Consider the following 19,474-nt stretch of genomic DNA (forward strand, 5'->3'; position numbering starts at 1 on the left):
CTGCCTCATTAATTCAGCCCTTCCTCTCCAACTATGGCATCTCTGATATGTGGCACTTTTTCTACCCAAATAAGAGAGAATATTCTTTCTTCTCACACATCCATCACACCTTTTCTAGAATTGACTACTTTCTAATTGATAATCAGTTGATTCCATCAGGTTCCTGCGTTTATTAGAGCATAGTGATATCAGACCATACTCCAGTTGCCCTGTCTATAATCCTTCCTGGCCTTCCTCAAATAAATAAGCATTGGTGTTTTAATTTGACCTTACTGTCAGATGACTTTGTAAAATTTATGGAGGGCCAGATAATCTTTTTCCTTATATCAATATGTCACCTGAAACCTCAAGCTTGGTTGTTTGGGACGCTTTGAAAACATACCTCAGGGGTGAAATAATTTCCTACGCTGCAGATATGAAAAGAAAGAATGACTTGACCTGGCCAATCAGATTAAAGAAATAGACCAACAATATGTTCAAATTAAAAATCCAGAGCTGTACAAAAAAGTCGAGTGGAACATCAAATTAAATTTGATCTTATTTCCACTCACCCAATTGAACGCCAAATCTTGAAGAGAAAGAGCTGGTTCTATATTCATGGTGACAAATCTGGTAACTTTTTAGCCAACCAATTAAGGGGCTTCAAAGCCAAACAACGCATCACAAAAATTTGAATGGAAAACAGAAGCATCACCTCGAATCACTCTGAGATCAATGACACATTCAGGAACTTTTACTCCCAACTTTACGCCTCTGAATCCCCAAATGATAACATTTTGGTCGAGAATGTTTAAAATATATTAAATATCCCTACACTCTCTCTGATCTCAAAATGAAAATTAATGAGCCAATTTCATTAGAGGAAATATCCTCAGCCATCTGGTCACTGCAGACTGGTAAATCTCCAGGACCCGATGGGTTCCCTGTAGAATTCTTTAAATCATTTTCGTCACTGCTCTCACTTCAACTAACCTTGGTTTTATCTGATTTGTAAACTGGTAAACTGCCAGCATCATTTAATGAGGCATGCATCATTCTTCTAGCGAAGAGAGGCAAAGATCCAACAGAGTGCTCTTCATACAGGCCAATCTGTCTGTTAAATGTTGATGTCAAAATCTTAGCTAAAGTTCTGGCCCGTAGATTAGAGAACATCCTACCTCCTATTATTTCTGAAGACCAAACCAGTTTTGTCAAAAACCACCTCCCCTTTTTAACATACGCTGTCTTTTAAATATCTTATACTCACCTTCAGTTGGGATTCCTGAATGTGTTATCTCCTTAGATGAAGAGAAAGCGTTCTCCTGTGTGGAATGGAATTACCTCTTTGCTGTTTTAGAAAAATTGATTTTGGACCAACTTTCATCACGTGGATTAAACTGTTATATTCACGTCCCACTGCCTCTGTTTTGACCAACTCTCAGCAATCCCAACCTTTCAATCTCAAACGTGGAACCCGCCAAGGGTGCCCCTTAAGCCCGTTACTTTTCAATCTGGCCACAGAGCCACTGGCGATTGCGTTCCACATTTGTGCGGATCTGATGGGGATTTGGAGGGAGGGAGTTGAGCAGAAAGTCTCCCTTTATGCTGACGACCTTTTACTTTTTATATCAAACCCGATCACCTCCTTACCCTCCATGTTCTTACTCCTTAACAAATTTAGCCTGTTTTCAGGATATAAACTTAATTTACACAAGAGCAAACTTTTTCCGATAAATGGAGAAGCACAAGCGTCAGAGTTCCATAACCCCCCTTTTAAGGTAGTGAATAACCAATTTACTTACCTTGGCATCACAGTAACAAGGAATTATAAGCGTCTTTTTGGAGAAAATTTCACTAATTTGTTAAATGATACAAAACAGAGCCTAGCACAGTGGTCACCCCTATCCATGTCCCTGATGGGCCGAATTAATGTTGTCAAAATGAACGCCCTTCCTAAATTCTTATACCTTTTTCAATCCATACCAATTTTTATTCCTAAAGTCTTCTTTGACTCGCTAGACTCAGTCATATTATCCTACTTATGCTATATATATAAGCAGTATAATTTCTGCTTATACTATTGGGCAGCTAACATACGCTATCTCATCTTTTGGTCTCATTTCCACAACCAATCTGACTGCCCAATATGGGTGGCAATGGCGCTGAACTCTATTAAGAATTCCTCTATTTCCGAACTTCTTGGATCCACACTCCCTTGTCTTACACCTAAACCAATTGCTAATCCTGTTATCAGGCACACCCTGAGAGTGTGGGTTCAGTTTAGAAAGTATAGTGGTCTCTGTGGCTTCTCTCTTTCAAGTCCTATTCTACATAATCACCTCTTCCAGCTTTCTGTACATGATCCAACATTTCAAGACTGGCATAGAAAGGGCAACAGGTACTTTAAAGATCTATAAAATTCAACTGCTTTTCATCATTTGAACAACTGTCTGCAAAGTTTAACTTAACCAACACTCATTTCTTCAGTAATTTGCAAATTAGACATTTTATCAGCCCTTTGTTGTCAAACTTCCCTGAGACACCCGACACAAACGTCCTTGATATGTTTCTCTGCATGAATCCACTGCGCAAAGGTCTAATATCTATTATTTGTGACAAGCTAGCAGTTCTGAGGCGAGCCCCCCCTTGACAAAATTAAAACTGCCTGGGAGCAAGATATAAATTTTTCACTGTCAGATGATGTATGGGATTCAGTTAACTCAACCTCTTTATGTGCCCGCCACTGTCTGTTACAGTTGAAGGTCCTACATGGGGCCCATATGTCTAAAACTAAATTATTTCACATTTACCCAGATGTTAATCCCTGCTGCGACAAATGCAAAAGGAGCGAGGTTTCCCTTATTCACATGTACTGGACATGTCCTAGCTTGGAAAAATACTGGAGAGATGTTTTCCAAGCTCTATCCCAAATACTCAATTACATTCTGGAACCTAACCCTTTGATTGCTCTTTTCGGTACCTCCGGAGAGGGGGACACGCACCTAAGTTGGACCAAACGTCGCATATTGTCTTTTGCCTCTCTTTTGGCGAGGTGTGCAGTTTTGCTCAGGTGGAGGGATGCTGCCCCGCCCACCCATGCTCAGTGGCTCAGGGACATCATGTCCAGTCTATACCTTGAGAAGATCCATTATTCAACTCTCAATTCAGACATAAAGTTCCAAAAGGTGTGGGGACCCTTTCTTGAATATTTTCAGAACTCCCAGCCAAACTAAAGGTTCATCCCTTCTCCCTTTCCTCTGCACATAACTCCCTGACTTTCAGCATTCTCCGGTAAAATTCTACGAACTCTGACGTGTAAGCATACAACAGTTAATGTGTAGGAAAGTTCACCTTCTCTATACCAATGCAACTCTGTAGGGATAAAGGTTCTGTTTAACCCTTTTTGCTAATGCAATGATGGCTTGGAGATGGGAATTGGGAGGGGTGGGTCGGGGCAGGGAGGCAACCAAAGTATGATTGTACTATGGGTGCATCTCTGTCATAGATGTGAATTGTACATTTGTTATGTACTGCACAAACCTCCTTTGTACTATGTTTTCTTGATTTAAAAAACAATATATTGCTGAGAAAAAAGACTCTACAAAGATTTGTGGGAACTATTGAGATGATCATCAGGGTCTCTCTTCCATCCATCTGATTGTTGTGTATGCATGACCCTTAGCATTGTCAGTGATCCCTCCCATCTGTCCAACAATCTCTTTGACCCCCTACCATCAGGCGGGAGGTACCATAGAATTAGGACAATAACTGTTAGGATAGGAAACATCTTCTTCTTCCAAGGCCGTGGGACTACTGTACTATCTGCCAACATCCAAGTTTCACCACATATGAAATGCCAGTCATGATATACTGTTTACTTTTAAACTTGTGATGTATTTGTGGTAAAATTAATTTATGTGTTAAGTGTGAGTTATACATACTGTGTTGTGCACCTTGTTCATTTGTGGTGTACATGTATACGGTTGAAATTACAATAAACTTGAACTTGTCCTTGAACCGGTGGTGTTCGACAGGGTCGTGTTGGGACTGCTTCTTTTGAGATACAGTAACATGTTAGTGACGGAATTGATGACTTTGTGGCCGCGTTTGCAGACAATATGAAGATAGGTGGAGGTACAGGTAGTGTTGAGGAAGCAGGTAGTCTGCAGAAGCACTTAGATAGACTAGGAGAGTGGGCAAAAAGTGGCAGATAGAATACAGTGTATCGTAGTGTATGGTCATGCATCTTGGAAGCAGGAAAAAAATAATTATTTTCCAAATAGAAAGAAAATTCACAAATCAGAGGTGTAAAGGGATTTGGGAGTCCTCGTGTGGGATTTCTTAAAGTTGAACCTGCAGGTTGAGTTGATGGTAAGAAAGACAAATGCAATGTGAACATTCATTTTGAGATGACTAGAATATTAAGTTAACAAATTTCACATCACAAGCCAGTGATAATAAACCTGATTCTGATTTTAAAAATGTAATGCTGAGGCTTTATGAGGCATTGGTAAGACTACACTTGGAATACAGTGAGCAGCTTTGGGCCCCTTATCTAAGAAAGGATGTACTGGCATTGGTGAATGTATTAGCGGAGGTTCACAAGAATGATCCCAGGTATGAAAAGGTTAATGTATTTGAGTATTTGTGGCTCTGGGCTATACTTGCTAGCATTTAGAAAAATGAATGGGGATCTCATTGAAATCTATTAAATTTTGAAAGGCCTAGATAGAGTGAATGTGGAGAGGATGTTTTCTATGGTGGGAGAGTCTAGGACCAGAGGGAATAGCCTCAGAATAGAAGGACATCCCTTTAGAACAGAGTTGAGCAGGAATTTCTTTAGCCAGAGGGTAGTGAATCTGTGGAATTCATGCCACAGATGTCTGTAGTGGTGAAGTCATTAGGTATATTTAAAGTGGAGGTTGATAGGTTCTTGATTAGTTACGGGAAGAAGGCAGGAGAATCAAATTGAAAGGAATAATAAATCAGCCATGTTGGAATGGTGGAGCAGACTCTATGGGCCAGGTTGCCTAATTCTGCTCCTGTGCCTTAGGGTCTTATGTCCTCCTCTCCAACCCTGAGAAAAGGTTTAAAATGGACCCAAGGGGCATCTTTTTAACACAGAGGAATTGGTTGAGGCGGGTCCATGTACAATGTCTAAGACATTTTTAGCAGGTACATGGATAGGGAAGGTATGGGCCAAATATGGGCAAATGGGACTAGTTCAGGTAAATGACATTATCACTGACTTTGCTGACATGAGATATAATGTTGTACAGCAGCAAGACAGTGCAAAGACATAAAATTACTCCAAATTTCAAAAAATAAATAAAAGGAACAATGGAGTAGTGTTCATGGACTGTTCAGAAGTCTGAAGGCAAGGGGGAAGAAGCTATACCTAAATCGTTGAGTGTGTGTCTTTGGGCCCTTATACCTCCTCCCTGATGGTAGCAATGAGAAGAGGGTACCTCCCAGTTGGTGAGGGTCCTGCATGATGGGTGCCTCCTTCTCAAGGCACCTCCTCTTGAAGATGACTTTGATGGTGGGGAGGACACCTACGTGCACCATGTAAACTTGTACTATTGCATACTGTGATAAGCTCAACAGTAAGTCAATCGGCCACCGTAAGTTGCTGCTAGCGAGTGGGTGAGTGATGAAATGTGGGAGGAGTTGAGAGGAATGTGGAAAGATTAAAATAAGATTAGTGTCAATGGTCGGCACATACTCCGTGGGCAACGTTCCCTCTAATTGTTTTTATCGCTCTGTGGAACAACTCTGAGCAGGAAATTTTTACACAGCTTGAAAACTCCGCGACACTTCAGTTTTTTGTGCTATGCATACTATGAATATTCAGAATGAAACTTGGAAAATTACGTACTTTTGATTTTATTAATTGAAGGGTGTACCAAAATACATTAAAATAAAGAAAGTCTTTTATGTTTCATAAACTTTTAAACTTAGCATCTGTGTTCAATGAGCAGCCAACTTCCATTCTGTGTTTATTGTTACAATTTTAACAGTGTTGTAACTTGAAACACTGACAATGGAAATACATTTCAGCTCCAAAATGTTTCAAAGTAAAGGTTGTATATTTATTATTTAGAAAATGTATCGATTATGTTCATTAACACTATTAATTACAGGGTAATTCTCAATTACTGTATATTAACATAAATTTCAAAATTTTATTAACATTGGGGCACAGGGGCAGGAATGGTTACTTTGAGTGCCAGGTTTTAGATGTTTCAGAAAGGACAGAGAGGGAGGCAAAAGAGGTGGAGGAATGGCACTGTTGATCAGAGATAGTGTCATGGCTGCAGAAAAGGAGGAAGACAAGGAGGGATTACCTTTGGAGTCTCTGTGGGTGGAAGTTAGGAACCGGAAGGGGTCAATAACTCTACTGGGTGTTTGTTATAGACCACTCAACAGTAACAGGGTTATCGAGGAGCAGATAGGGAGACAGATTCTGGAAAGGTCTAATAATAACAGGGTGGATGAGGAAGTGGAGGGATGGGTTAGTAAGTTTGCTGATGACACAAAGGTTGGGGGTGTTGTGGAGGGCTGTCAGAGGTTACAGCAGGATATTGATAGGATGCAAAACTGGGCTGAGACGTGGCAGATGGAGTTCAACCCAGATAAGTGTGAGATGGTTCATTGTGGTAGGTCAAATATGATAATAGATAGATAGATAGATACTTTATTCATCCCCATGGGGAAATTCAACATTTTTTCCAATGTCCCATACACTTATTGTAGCAAAACTAATTACATACAATACTTAACTCAGTAAAAATATGATATGCATCTAAAATCACCCTCTCAAAAAGCATTAATAATAGCTTTTAAAAAGTTCTTAAGTAGTTTAATTAAATACATTGAGTCCTAACCCCGGCACTTTAACATATCTTACTCCTGGCGGTTGAATTGTAAAGCCGAATGGCATTGGGGAGTATTGATCTCTTCATCCTGTCTGAGGAGCATTGCATCGATAGCAACCTGTCGCTGAAACTGCTTCTCTGTCTCTGGATGGTGCTATGTAGAGGATGTTCAGGGTTTTCCATAATTGACCGTAGCCTACTCAGCACCCTTCGCTCTGCTACCGATGTTATACTCTCCAGTACTTTGCCCACGACAGAGCCCGCCTTCCTTACCAGCTTATTAAGACGTGAGGCGTCCCTCTTCTTAATGCTGCCTCCCCAACATGCCACCACAAAGAAGAGAGCGCTCTCCACAACTGACCTATAGAACATCTTCAGCATCTCACTACAAACATTGAATGACGCCAACCTTCTAAGGAAGTACAGTCGACTCTGTGCCTTCCTGCACAAGGCATCTGTGTTGGCAGTCCAGTCTAGCTTCTCGTCTAACTGTACTCCCAGATACTTGTAGGTCTTAACCTGCTCCACACATTCTCCATTAATGATCACTGGCTCCATATGAGGCCTAGATCTCCTAAAGTCCACCACCATCTCCTTGGTCTTGGTGATATTGAGACGCAGGTAGTTTGAGTTGCACCATATCACAAAGTCCTGTATCAGTTTCCTATACTCTTCCTCCTGTCCAGTCCTGACACACCCCACTATGGCCGTGTCATCAGCGAACTTCTGCACATGGCAGGACTCTGAGTTATATTGGAAGTCTGATGTGTACAGGGTGAACAGGACCGGAGAGAGCACGGTCCCCTGCGGCGCTCCTGTGCTGCTGACCACCGTGTCAGACCTACAGTCTCCCAACCACATATACTGAGGTCTATCTGTCAAGTAGTCCACTATCCAATCCACCATGTGAGAGTCTACTCCCATCTCCGTTAGTTTGTGCCTTAAGATCTTGGGCTGGATGGTGTTAAAGGCACTAGAGAAGTCCAGGAATGTAATAGAATATAGTATTAATGGTAAGACTCTTGGCAGTGTGGAAGATCAGAGGGATCTTGGGGTCAGAGTCCATAGGACACTCAAAGCAGCTGCACAGGTTGGCTCTGTTGGTTAAGAAAGCATACGGTGTATTGGCCTTCATCAGTTGTGAGATTGAGTTTAGGAGCTGAGAGGTAGTGTTGCAGCTATATAGGACCCTGGTCAGACCCCACTTGGAGTACTGTGCTCAGTTCTGGTCGCCTCACTATAGGAAGGATGTGGAAACCGTAGAAAGGGTGCAGAGGAGATTTATAAGGATGTTGCCTGGGTTGGGGAGCGTGCCTTATGAGAATAGGTTGAGTGAACTTGGCCTTTTTTCCTTGGAGCAACGGAGGATGAGAGGTGACCTGATGAGAGGCATTGATCGTGTGGATAGTCTGAGGCTTTTTCCCAGGGCTGAAATGGCTAGCAGGAGAGGGCACAGATTTAAGGTGCTTGGAAGTAGGTACAGAGGAGATGTCAGGGGTAAGTTTTTTACTAGAGAGTGGTGGGTGTGTGGAGTGGGCTGCGGGCGACGGTGGTGGAGGTGGATATGATAGGGTCTTTTAAGAAACTCCTGGACAGGTACATGGAGCTCAGAAAAATAGAGGGCAAAAATAGAGGTGATTTCTCAGGTAAGGACATGTTTGGCACAGCTTAAGGGCCTGTATTGTGCTGTAGGTTTTCTGTGTTTCTATTATATAAAAGAAAATTCCAGCCATGTGGCAACCAAGGCTATGTGCACATGAGTATTTCTGTTACTGTGTAGCTGTGCCTCCATGTAGCCTAGAAGGAATAGTTTCTGTGGGCAAGTGGCAGGTTTCTCCACAGCGTGACTCTGCCTAATAATTTAGCAGTGCTCCTATGTGGCACAAAATTTATTGATACAACTGTGAAGTCTTACTGCGCATAGTTGGGGGTTCTGACAAGGGAAATAGAAACTGGATCAACAAAACATTAAAAACACATAAAAGGCGTGAGTGGGGAGCCTCCCGTTAACCACATCTTGTCCGCTTTGTAACAGAGCACAAGACGAAAGAGAAACTGAGTACCCTGGATAAGGAGCTCAGCTCCCTCCAGCAGCAAGGCGCTACCAGTGACGAGATGATCTTCCTGCACAGCAAGGAGGCCAGGCTCACTCAGTACGTACACCCACCCGCATAAAACTTTGGTCAGACCGCAGGACTGGAGGTTTTGGAGAGGGTAGAGAAGGGGTTCACCAGGACGCTGCCCACATTAGAAAGCATGAGCTCTCAGAAGAGGCTGGATAAACTTGGGTAATACACACAAAATGCTGAGGGAAATCAGCAGGTCAGAAGGCATCTACAGGAGGGGAATAAACTGCTGATTTTTGGGCAAAAAGGACACAGAGCTGGAGAAGGGAAAGGATCATGAGGCAGATCACCTTTTGGCAATCACCTTTCCAGCTTTTAGCTTCACGCCTCCCCATCCTGTCTTCTCCTATCATTTTGGATTTCCCCCTCCCCCTCCTACTTTCAAATCTCTTACAATCTTATCTTTCAGTCAGTTCTGACGCAGGGTCTCAGCCCGAAAAGTCAACTGTGCTTCTTCCTATAGATGTTGCCTGGCCTGCTGCGTTCTACCAGCATTTTGTGTGTGTGTGGCTACAATGTGGGCTCTGTTTCGATTTTGTATAACTCATTGACCCCACCCATGCTGTGTTTAACCAGATTTGACACACCGTTGGTGGGGGGAAGCAATCCCAGAGCCAATAGTGAATGTTTCCTGAGCAAATTGTTTCCAAAACTCACTTGACTTTTTTGTTATTCTTCTCCTTGACATCAAATCCCAACCAAGCAATCACATCCTATGGCCCTCTTCCCCTTTTCCCACCCCCCATCCCACCTTCAAATCATATGCTTATGGCTTTTCCAACTCCAGAGCTGTCCTCTGCTAGAGCACTGCCTTCCCCACCCCACAGGCATCTAGACCCTCGGTATTAGACCATTGTGCGCAATGATTTCTAACGACAGTGTCTTCCACTGTAGCCAACTGTTCGAAGAGGAAAACAAAGCAGCGAAGGCAGCTCTGCAGGAGATGACCCAGCAACACTCGGAGATTCAGCAGCCGCCAGAGCTGAGCAGGTAGGAGTCTCAGTGAGCAAGTCTGCCAGCCCAACTGTAACTTAATCAGCACACTGAGTACTTTCTCCTACGCCTGTCCGATCCTCAGCGTGGCATATTGGCATAGTAGAGCTCAGTGCCAGAGACTTGGGTTTAGTCTTGACCTTTAGTGCTCTGTGTGAGTATGTCTGTATGTATGTACGTGTCTTTGTGTGAGTGTCTGTGTGTGTCTCTGTGTATGTCTATGCATGTGTTTGTGTGTCTGTGTTTGTTGTGTCTCTGGGTATCTGTGTGTCTGCGTGTGTGTGTGTGTGTGTCTATGTCTCTGTGTGTGTGTATGTATGTGTGTGTCTGTGTTGTGTCTCTGTGTTTGTGTCTGTATGTACGTGTGTGTGTGTGGAGTTTGTACGTTAGTTTATGTATTTGATTTTATTTAGAGATACAACACAGTAACAGGCCCTTCCAGCCCAACAAGCCCATGCCAACCAATTACACTCATGAGACCAATTAACCTACTAACTTGTACGTCTATTAAATGTGGGAAGAAACCAGAGCACCTGGAGGAAATCCATGCAGCCACAGCGAGAATATACAAACTCCTTACAGAGAGTGGCAGGAATCAAACCCAGGTCACTGGCACTGTGAAGTATTAATACTATTGTTCCGGCCATTAGTGATCTCCCCATTGGCTACTGAAACTCGCCCCCAGTGGGTGGGTGAGGGGGTGTAGGGAATGTCAGGAGAATAAAATGGGCTGAGTGTGAGCAGCAGGGACTCATTGGCCAAAGGGCCTGTTTAACATTCTCTGGCTGCAGGCTAGGTTAGTCAGTCAGAGAGTCGGATAGGGTCACAGTTACAGATTCCAGCAGGGAGATCAAGCAATAATTATCCTGTTGTGAGTATCCCCAGGGTGCTTAAGTTGTCTCTGGAGAGTTGAAGGGTCAATTTACCCTAGTGTGAGTGGCTAGTGGAATTATTTATCTTGCTGATGGTGGGTGCTGGGAGTAAATATGAAAGAGAAGGATTGAACAGCTCTGGTGTAGACTCAGTGGTATGTCCGGCAATGTGGTCACTAATCCCAGGAGGAGGTTATCAAAATGTCTAATACTAGAAAGTATGTGTTTAAGGGAAGAGGGGCAAAGTTCAAAGGGATTTTTCACACAGAGTGGTGGGTGCTTGAAAAGCACTGCCGGGAATGGTCATGGAAACACATAAAATAAAGGCATTTAAGAAGCTCTTAGATAGGCACATGGATGTGCAGAGAATGGAGAGCTGAAGACATTGTGCAGACAGAAAGAAAGAGGTGTCGTTAGCTTAATTAGTTTCTCTGTATGGCCTGATCTTATGCTGTGCTGATCTATGACAGCAAAACACCCAGTGTGGTCACAGGGTGGATGTGCAAACTCCATAACACATACACCCGCTCTCTCTTTCACACACACACTCCCGATCCCTCATATTTTATCTCTCGCTCTCACACACACATTCTCATTTACCGACTCTCACACACTCTTTTTCACACACACGCATTCTCTCACACTCCTTCTCACACACACATTCTCACACTCTCTCACACTATATCACACTTGTACTCTCTCTCTCTCTCTCTCTCTCACACACACACACACACACACACACACACACACACACACACACACACACACACACACACACACACACACACACACACACACACACACACACACACACACACACACACACACACACCCTGGAGTCTCAGAGCTGTGAGATAGGGGCTCTACTAGCAACACCACTTTGCCGCTCGTATGTTGGGGGCACTCCATCACACTCCACGTGGACAGTTGAGAAGATGTGGAGGGTTACCTTCTTCCTTGGGGTGCAATCTGACTGATTCCACAGCAACACGTAAAGCCGCCCACTATGGGTTAAGTCTGACCGTGCGATCTTCTGGTGGGCAGGCTCGAGGAGGAGTGGGAGCCCGGGAGAAAGTTCCCCGCCCTGGCTGGAAAGGACACCGCGGACACAGGCAATGAGGAAGATGATCTCCAACAGTCAACAAAGTGATCGGTAGGTCCAAGAAAATGACTGGTAGGTCTCAGGACACAGCTGGAGAGAGAGCGAGGGCCCCAGTCAGAGACCTGCACTTGCAGATAAAGAGCTTGTTGTCGTCTTTGGTAATTTGCCAAGACTTACAGTATTTATTCAATAAATTATTGCTGCTTACCAATTTCCGGTTGTGGTGTCACTCAGTCCCTGAGCCCCTTGAGCAGGAGAACAGGTCTGATTCTCTGAGCCCTAGTGTCAGCCGGGCACAGATCGGTAGAGAGCACTAGGCCATAGGGAAAGTGGTGGGGGTGCAGCCAGAAGTTAGAGGACAAAATGGACGAGGCTCCCCATTTGAATCTATCCAGTGGGAGCTTCCCTGGGGAATTGGGTGTCGGGACTTCAGCGGAATAATTCTCTGACTTTTGAGAGTTTCATATACCAGGACAAGTTCCACAGATGAGCACAGTGCTCCCTGGAATTTCAGACAAAAAGCTTTCAAAGTACTCAGGGCAAAGAAGGAGGTGAATCCTTCCAACTTAGGATGGTGAATGTCGGATATCCTCTGCCCTAAACGCTAGACCATTGCAGTAGATAAATTGCAGGAGCTACAAGAGAACACAGATGCTGAAATGTGGAGCCACAATCTATCTTCTGCAGGATCTCAGTGGGTCGAGTAACACCCATGGGAGGGAACAAATTGGCAACCTTTCAGATCAGAACCCTGTGTTGACAATTCCTTTCCCTTCTACGGATGCTGCTTGACTCGCTGAGTCCCTCCAACAGAGTGTTAAGTGAATTTCCCAATGATTGGAGGATTGCAGATTGCTGTGAACTGGGGAAACGGGGGGTTGGGACCTGGTGTAGGTCAGCCTTGATTGAACTAAATGTGGGGCAGAATCGAGGGGGCCTCCTCCTGGGTTCAGTCGTGACATCTGGCAGTGTCTGTGTACAGAGTTTGCATATTCTCCCTGTAACTGCATGAGTCATACAGTGTGGAAACAGGTCCCATCTGCCCGCATTTGGTTCATCACCCATAGTTGGAGTTGCAAAATTAAAGGCGAGAAATTTGGAAGCCCCTTTTATATGCAGAGAGTTTGAACTCTCAGTAACAGGTTGATGGGGATGGAGAAGGGGACCTACCAGGGGTAAGTTGGTGTACAGGTAGATGAGACGTGTAGAAAGACACATGTAGTGAGGAAGGATAGGCAGTTGATAGGACAAAAGTGCAGTCAGTGGGATGGGTTGAAGTTTGAATGCAAGAATGATCTGGAACAAGGGTGATGAACTTAGACCACGGACAGTACAAAAGTTGTGGCCATTTGGCTGCCACAAGGGCAGGAATAGCTACTGGCTGTTCCAGGGTATTGATGTGCCAAAAAGGACAGGATGGTGGAGTTACATTGTTAATCAGGGACAGAATCACAGCTAAAGGACACCACGGAGGGATTGTCTACTGGGTTACTGTGGGTGGGAGTCAGAAACAGGAAGGGAGCATTCTGTAGACCCCCCCCCCCCCAATAGCAACAGTCACTGTAGAAGTGGTTTTACCTGTAGTTCCATTGGTCAGCACATTTGAGTCTATGTCTGCAGTTCCACAGTAGACTAGGTGAACAGCATCAGAACATACTGGCAAGGATAACAAGGGAGTGATATCATTGGAAAACCGACGCAGTGCAGACCCACGTTCCAGGCTCAGAGTGGGAAAGCAGTGCCTAAACTTCAAACAGACTGCACCAACAGAGAGAAGGAGCCACTTCCAAGGTCTCTACAACTCATGTTCTCAATATTATTTATTTATTGATATTTGTTTTCCTTTTTGAATTTGAACAGTTTGTTGTCTTTTGGACATTGATTGTTTCTCTGTTTTTGTGTGCAGTTTTTCATTGATTCAGTTGTGTTTCTTTGTATCTACTGTGAATGCCCACAAGAAAATGAATCTCAAGGTAGTGTGTGGTGACATATGTAAACTTTGATAATATAATTACTTTGAACTCTGAGCATGTGTCAAATAAAACTATTCTTTCTATTTCCCCTTGAAAGTGTTCTGACAAAACAGTCTGGAGTACCCCTTGCCAATGAAGGATACCCAAGTGAACCTTGTCACCATCTTGCTGCCTACCATAGGAACGACATGCATAAACTTTAGAGATCAGATAGGCTGGGCTCCTTCTCCCTAGTCAGGAGGAGGCTGAGGGGGTGACCTGATAGAGGCATAAATAGAAGTAGACAGAATCTTTTCCCCATGCTAGGGGTTTCAAGAAGCAAGAGAGGACATAGATTTAAAACCGCAAAAACATAAACATCATGGTTGATTTGTTATCTCTCTCAACTTCTAATCAAGAAGTTTGATAGCTTCTTGATTAATGAGGAGGTTATGCCCTTTGAAGGGTAATAAAGACTGCTTTAAACATACCAGTAACTTGGTTTCTACAACTGTCTGTGGCAATGAATTCCAGATTCACCACCCTGGGCTGAAGAAATTCCCTTCATCTCTGTACTAAAGGGACATCCTTGTGTTCTGAGGCTGTGCTCTCTGGCCCTAGACTCCCTCACTATAGGAAACAGCCTCTCCGCATCCACTCTCTCCAGACCTTTCAATATTTGGTAGATGAGAGGTGTTCTGCGATGTGCTGAAATTAGAGGGTTCAAAGGAGGTTCACAAAACTGATTCCAGGATTAAATTGCTTGTCATGCGAAGAGTGTTTGAGGCTCAGGGCCAGTATTCACTAGAATTCAGAAGAATGAGGGGTGAGCTCAATGAAACCTATTGAATAGTGAAAGGCCTTGATAGAGTAGATGTAGAGAGGATGTTTCCCCTGGTGAGAGGGTCTAAGACCAGCCTGAGAATAGAGGGGCATCCTTTTAAAATGGAGATAAGGAGGAATTTCTTTATCCAGGTGGCTGTGGAGGACGTCTTTATGTTTATTTAAGTTGATGTTGAAATGGTGGCGCATACTCGATGGACCAAATGGCCTAATGCTGCTCCTAAATCTTATGGTAATTAAGTTGTGGATAGCATGATTATAGATTAACTAAAATGAGAACCAGTCTTCAGGAAATTAAACCTGTGCAGAACCTAACTCTCAAATTGTATTTTGTGGCCGGTGAAACCAATCATGGTTGTGGGACATTCTGATTCTGTCCCACTGAAGACAATAGATGATGGAATGGCAGAGCAGATTTGATGGGCTGAATGGCCTAAATGTTCCCGCTGTTAGCTAATTGTTAAAGGTGTATCCATGGCACTTAAAGCACAATTCAGGTCTGTTTTTCCACTTAACCTTGTTAGTTGTTCATATATTCATGGAGCCATCCCTCAACGCTGTAACAAAAGTTGTATATTTCAGATGACGGCATGGAGTTACTTCTCTACCAAAGGATATGTAAGGTGCTCCTTCCCTCCACTATCCTGCAGGTCACCCTTGGGCAGGGTATTGCACCTGCTTAGTCTCTCCAATTAGGGTCATGTGAAGCCATAGGAGTAGCTGGTGCATATCACAAGTCCTGGTTATGTAACAACTGATGCCAGGCAGCCATTCTCTGAAGAGTAATGGCTGGGATCACCTGTCTTGTAAAGACACTGCCCAGAAGAAAGCAATGGCAAACCATTTCTGTAGAAAAATTTGCCAAAAACAATCATGGTCATAGAAAGACCATGATCGCTCACATCATATGACTTGGCACCAAACGAACGATATTTTGAGAGTCTGGCTTTTGAATAATCAACAGGCAATAGACAATAGGTGCAGAAGTAGACCATTCGGCCCTTCGAGCCTGCACCGCCATTTTGAGATCATGGCTGATCAACTACTATCAATACCCAGTTCCTGCCTTGTCCCCATATCCCTTGATTCCCCTATCCATAAGATACCTATCTAGCTCCTTCTTGAAAGCATCCAGAGAATTGGCCTCCACTACCTTCCGAGGCAGTGCATTCCAGACCCCCACAACTCTCTGGGAGAAGAAGTTTTTCCTTAACTCTGTCCTAAATGACCTACCCCTTATTCTCAAACCATGCCCTCTGGTACTGGACTCTCCCAGCATCTAGAACATATTTCCTGCCTATCTTGTCCAATCCCTTAATAATCAGATGTTTCAATCAGATTCCCTCTCAATCTCCTTAATTCCAGCGTGTACAAGCCCAGTCTCTCTAACCTCTCTGTGTAAGACAGTCCAGACATCCCAGGAATTAACCTTGTGAATCTACGCTGCACTTCCTCTACAGCCAGGATGTCCTTCCTTAACCCTGGAGACCAAAACTGTACACAATACTCCAGGTGTGGTCTCACCAGGGCTCTGTACAAATGCAAGAGGATTTCCTTGCTCTTGTACTCAATTCCCTTTGTAATAAAGGCCAACATTCCGTTAGCCTTCTTCACTGCCTGCTGCACTTGCCTTCAGTGACTGATGAACAAGGACTCCTAGATCTCTTTGTATTTCTCCCTTACCTAACTCTACACCGTTCAGATAATAGTCTGCCTTCCTGTTCTTACTCCCAAAGTGGATAACCTCACACTTATTCACATTAAACGTCATCTGCCAAGTATCTGCCCACTCTCCCAGCCTATCCAAATCACCCTGAATTCTCCTAACATCCTCATCACGTCACACTGCCACCCAGCTTAGTATCAACAGCAAATTTGCTGATGTTATTTTCAATGCCTTCATATGCAAAGAATATTCACATGCTAGTTGGTATATGCTACCATTATAAATATGTAATTATGTAAATTTACCTGAGCATATTCCAAATGTTAAAGGAGCTAGTTGTTTATTGTTAGCTTCGTGTTGAAGAGGTATTATGTCAGGAGAGTGAGATTCCCTTGGATTCTCCCTCTTGGAGGCTTGCTGTGTGAATAACTGTCCCAGTCACAGATTGCATGTGGCTCAGTTTCAGTTGGTTACAACAAGAGGGAGGCAGTTTATAGGAGATCTGAGGGATAAGTTCTGTTGATGTCTGGAAGGTGCTGCCAGAGGAGGTGGTGCGATCAATAAGAGATTTGTTTACACTTAAATAGACAGGAATTAGAAGGGTACAGTCCCAATGTGGGCAAGTGGACAGTGAAGCTGGCACATACGTAGTGGGTGCTGTACACAAGGTTGGCACCTGCCCATGAAGAGAATGTGGTATGGATTCAAAAAGGCAGATGCAGAGATCAGCGGCAAGAAAGTGGCAGGATATCTCAGGCCTAAACTGGACCAAGGGGCGGATCACACCACATAAACCCCAGCCACCCCCTCTTCTAATTAGTGAGTCCAACTCCCGCTCTCACCGGGTGAAAAGCAGATCCAAGGAAATGAGCACTTCCTGCCCACCCTGTCTGAGCCCCTTTACATGTCTACAGCCCCCTGAGTTAAACTAGTCCAAAGAAAACAAGCCAGTTCCACTAAACTCCCGTCTGTAATCCTCCGAGACCAGCTACTTCGGCAGTGAACAAGTGTTTTTAACAGTCACTGAGAGCTGTGCCCTGCAGCAGAGACACCTCTGCCTCCCCAACAGAGGAGACATTGTTGGCAGAGAGTACAAGACATCTTGGTAGTCTCAATAAGACTACAGCGGAGGAGTACTGTGGTCAGCTCTGGTCTTCCTGCCCAATGACGGACAGGCCTTCAACAGAAAATCTCCCCCCACCCACACACAGCTCCCACAGGTGAGGAGAGGTTCAGTAAATCGGGGCATGATAATAAATGTACTGGAAGGGCTCAGCTTCTGTGGGGGAGAGGAGTGAGAAGGACAGTCCAGGTTCCAGGATGAGACTTGGCAGAGGTGTACAAGAATCTAATAGAGGAGGACAAAATGATACGAGTGGACAGGCAGACTTCTCCCAGGGCAGAAATACAAAGGGGCCTAATTTAAGGTGACTGGTGGGGGATGATATCAGAGATAGTTTTTTTTAAAACAAGCGGTGAGACGCACTGCCACACGTGATGGTAGAGACAGATACATTAGAAACATTTAAGAGATTCAAACAGGCAGATGGATGAAGCAAAAAAATGGTGGATTATGTAGGAGGGGAGGTTAGATTGATTTTATGATGGGTGAAAAGATCGGAAGAACATCATGGGCTGAAGGGCCTGTTCTGAGCAGGAGTGTACTTGTTCTGGGAGACCCTGCATCAGGATAGATAGTGGAGAGGAAGGTGAGAGGCCAGGGGAGGGAAGGAATTGGGAGATAGAGGCAGACTAAGATGTTACAACCACAGATTCGGCAGCACAGTAGATACGGCAATTGCGCTTGTGAATGTGCCCTTGTCAGCTAATTATTATTTCACTGTGGTAGAATTTAACTCCATACTTGTCGTCATAGTACTTATCAAGACTTGGACACAGCAACACTTCACTGCCTGCTTGCATCCAGCCTTGTCTAAGAAATTGGACTGTCGGATCAACTGGCTCTGAAGCCTAGCGGTATTCATTTTATTCTTAGTTGTTCTTTTCAGCCGCAGTGTAGGCTTCATTTTCCGTTTGAGAGTTTCAGTTAATGGCCCTGCTTGGCCTAGTGTTTATTATTTTCCTTTCCTTTTAACACTGTTTGCATTAAAGTCTATGAACTATCAACCTGCTTCAGATTCTCTCACTCTGCAGTTGGACCATATCTGAACGGGGGGTAACAAAGGAAATTGCTTAAGGGCAGGAGAGGGAAGAGAGCAGGTGGACACTGTGAAACAGGAGCATAAAGGGCATCAGAATAAACTGAGGCCGCACTCTCCAGCATTTCGAACACCATAAGACACGGCAGAATTAGGCCATTCTAGTCTGCTCCGCCATTCCATTAATACTTATTTATTGTCCCTCTCAACCTCATTCTCCTACCTTCTCTCCGTAACCTTTGACACCCTGACTAATCACAAACCAATTAATCTCTGCTTTAAATATACATGACTTGGCCTCCACTACCGTCTGTGGCCATGAATTACTGTGATCCTTGATTCCCCCACTCTCCAGATCCACTCTATCTAGGCTTTTCAATATTCGACAGGTTTCAATTAGATCTCTCCTCATTCTTGCAAGTACAGGCCCAAAGCCATCAAATGCTCCTCATATATTAACCTTTTCATTCCCAGGATCATTCTCATAAACCTCCTCTGGACCCTCTCCAGTGCCAGCCCATCCTTTCTTAGATAAGGGGTCCAAAACTATACTCACAATATTCCAAGTACAATCTGACCGAAGTCTAGACATCACATCATATTCTAGTCCTCTCAAAATTAATTTGCCGATCCTCACCTCACTTATGATTAAATTAACTTTATTTGTCACATATACATCCAAACATGGAGAAATGTGCCGTTTGCCCCAGCTGCCAACACATTTCAAAGATGGGCAGCCTGCAAAGTGCCACCATGCTTCCAGCGCCAATATAGCATGCTTTCACCTCATTTATGCCCCTTTATCAGCAAGCTGGTAAATTGGGCCCTAGTCTTGATGACTAGTAGTGCAGCCATGAGGGACAGAATGGCCTCTGCCCACCCTTGATATTCTCACACACATCAC

General features: G+C 44.0%; 1 protein-coding gene across 1 annotated transcript in view; it reads left to right on the forward strand.

The window, feature by feature from the left end:
- LOC140715712 (synaptonemal complex central element protein 1) overlaps positions 1–13,972 on the forward strand; it is a 72,905-nt gene extending 58,933 nt beyond the window's left edge. The window contains exons 10-12 of the mRNA XM_073028083.1: positions 8,893–9,010; positions 9,878–9,973; positions 11,893–13,972. Of these exons, the coding sequence (XP_072884184.1) occupies positions 8,893–9,010; positions 9,878–9,973; positions 11,893–11,998 (320 nt within the window). The 3' untranslated portion in view covers positions 11,999–13,972. The remainder of the gene's footprint in view (positions 1–8,892; positions 9,011–9,877; positions 9,974–11,892) is intronic.
- Positions 13,973–19,474: the final 5,502 nt, after the last annotated feature.

Source organism: Hemitrygon akajei, chromosome 24 (genome assembly GCF_048418815.1).
Source record: "Hemitrygon akajei chromosome 24, sHemAka1.3, whole genome shotgun sequence".
In the NCBI taxonomy this organism is placed as follows: domain Eukaryota; kingdom Metazoa; phylum Chordata; class Chondrichthyes; order Myliobatiformes; family Dasyatidae; genus Hemitrygon; species Hemitrygon akajei.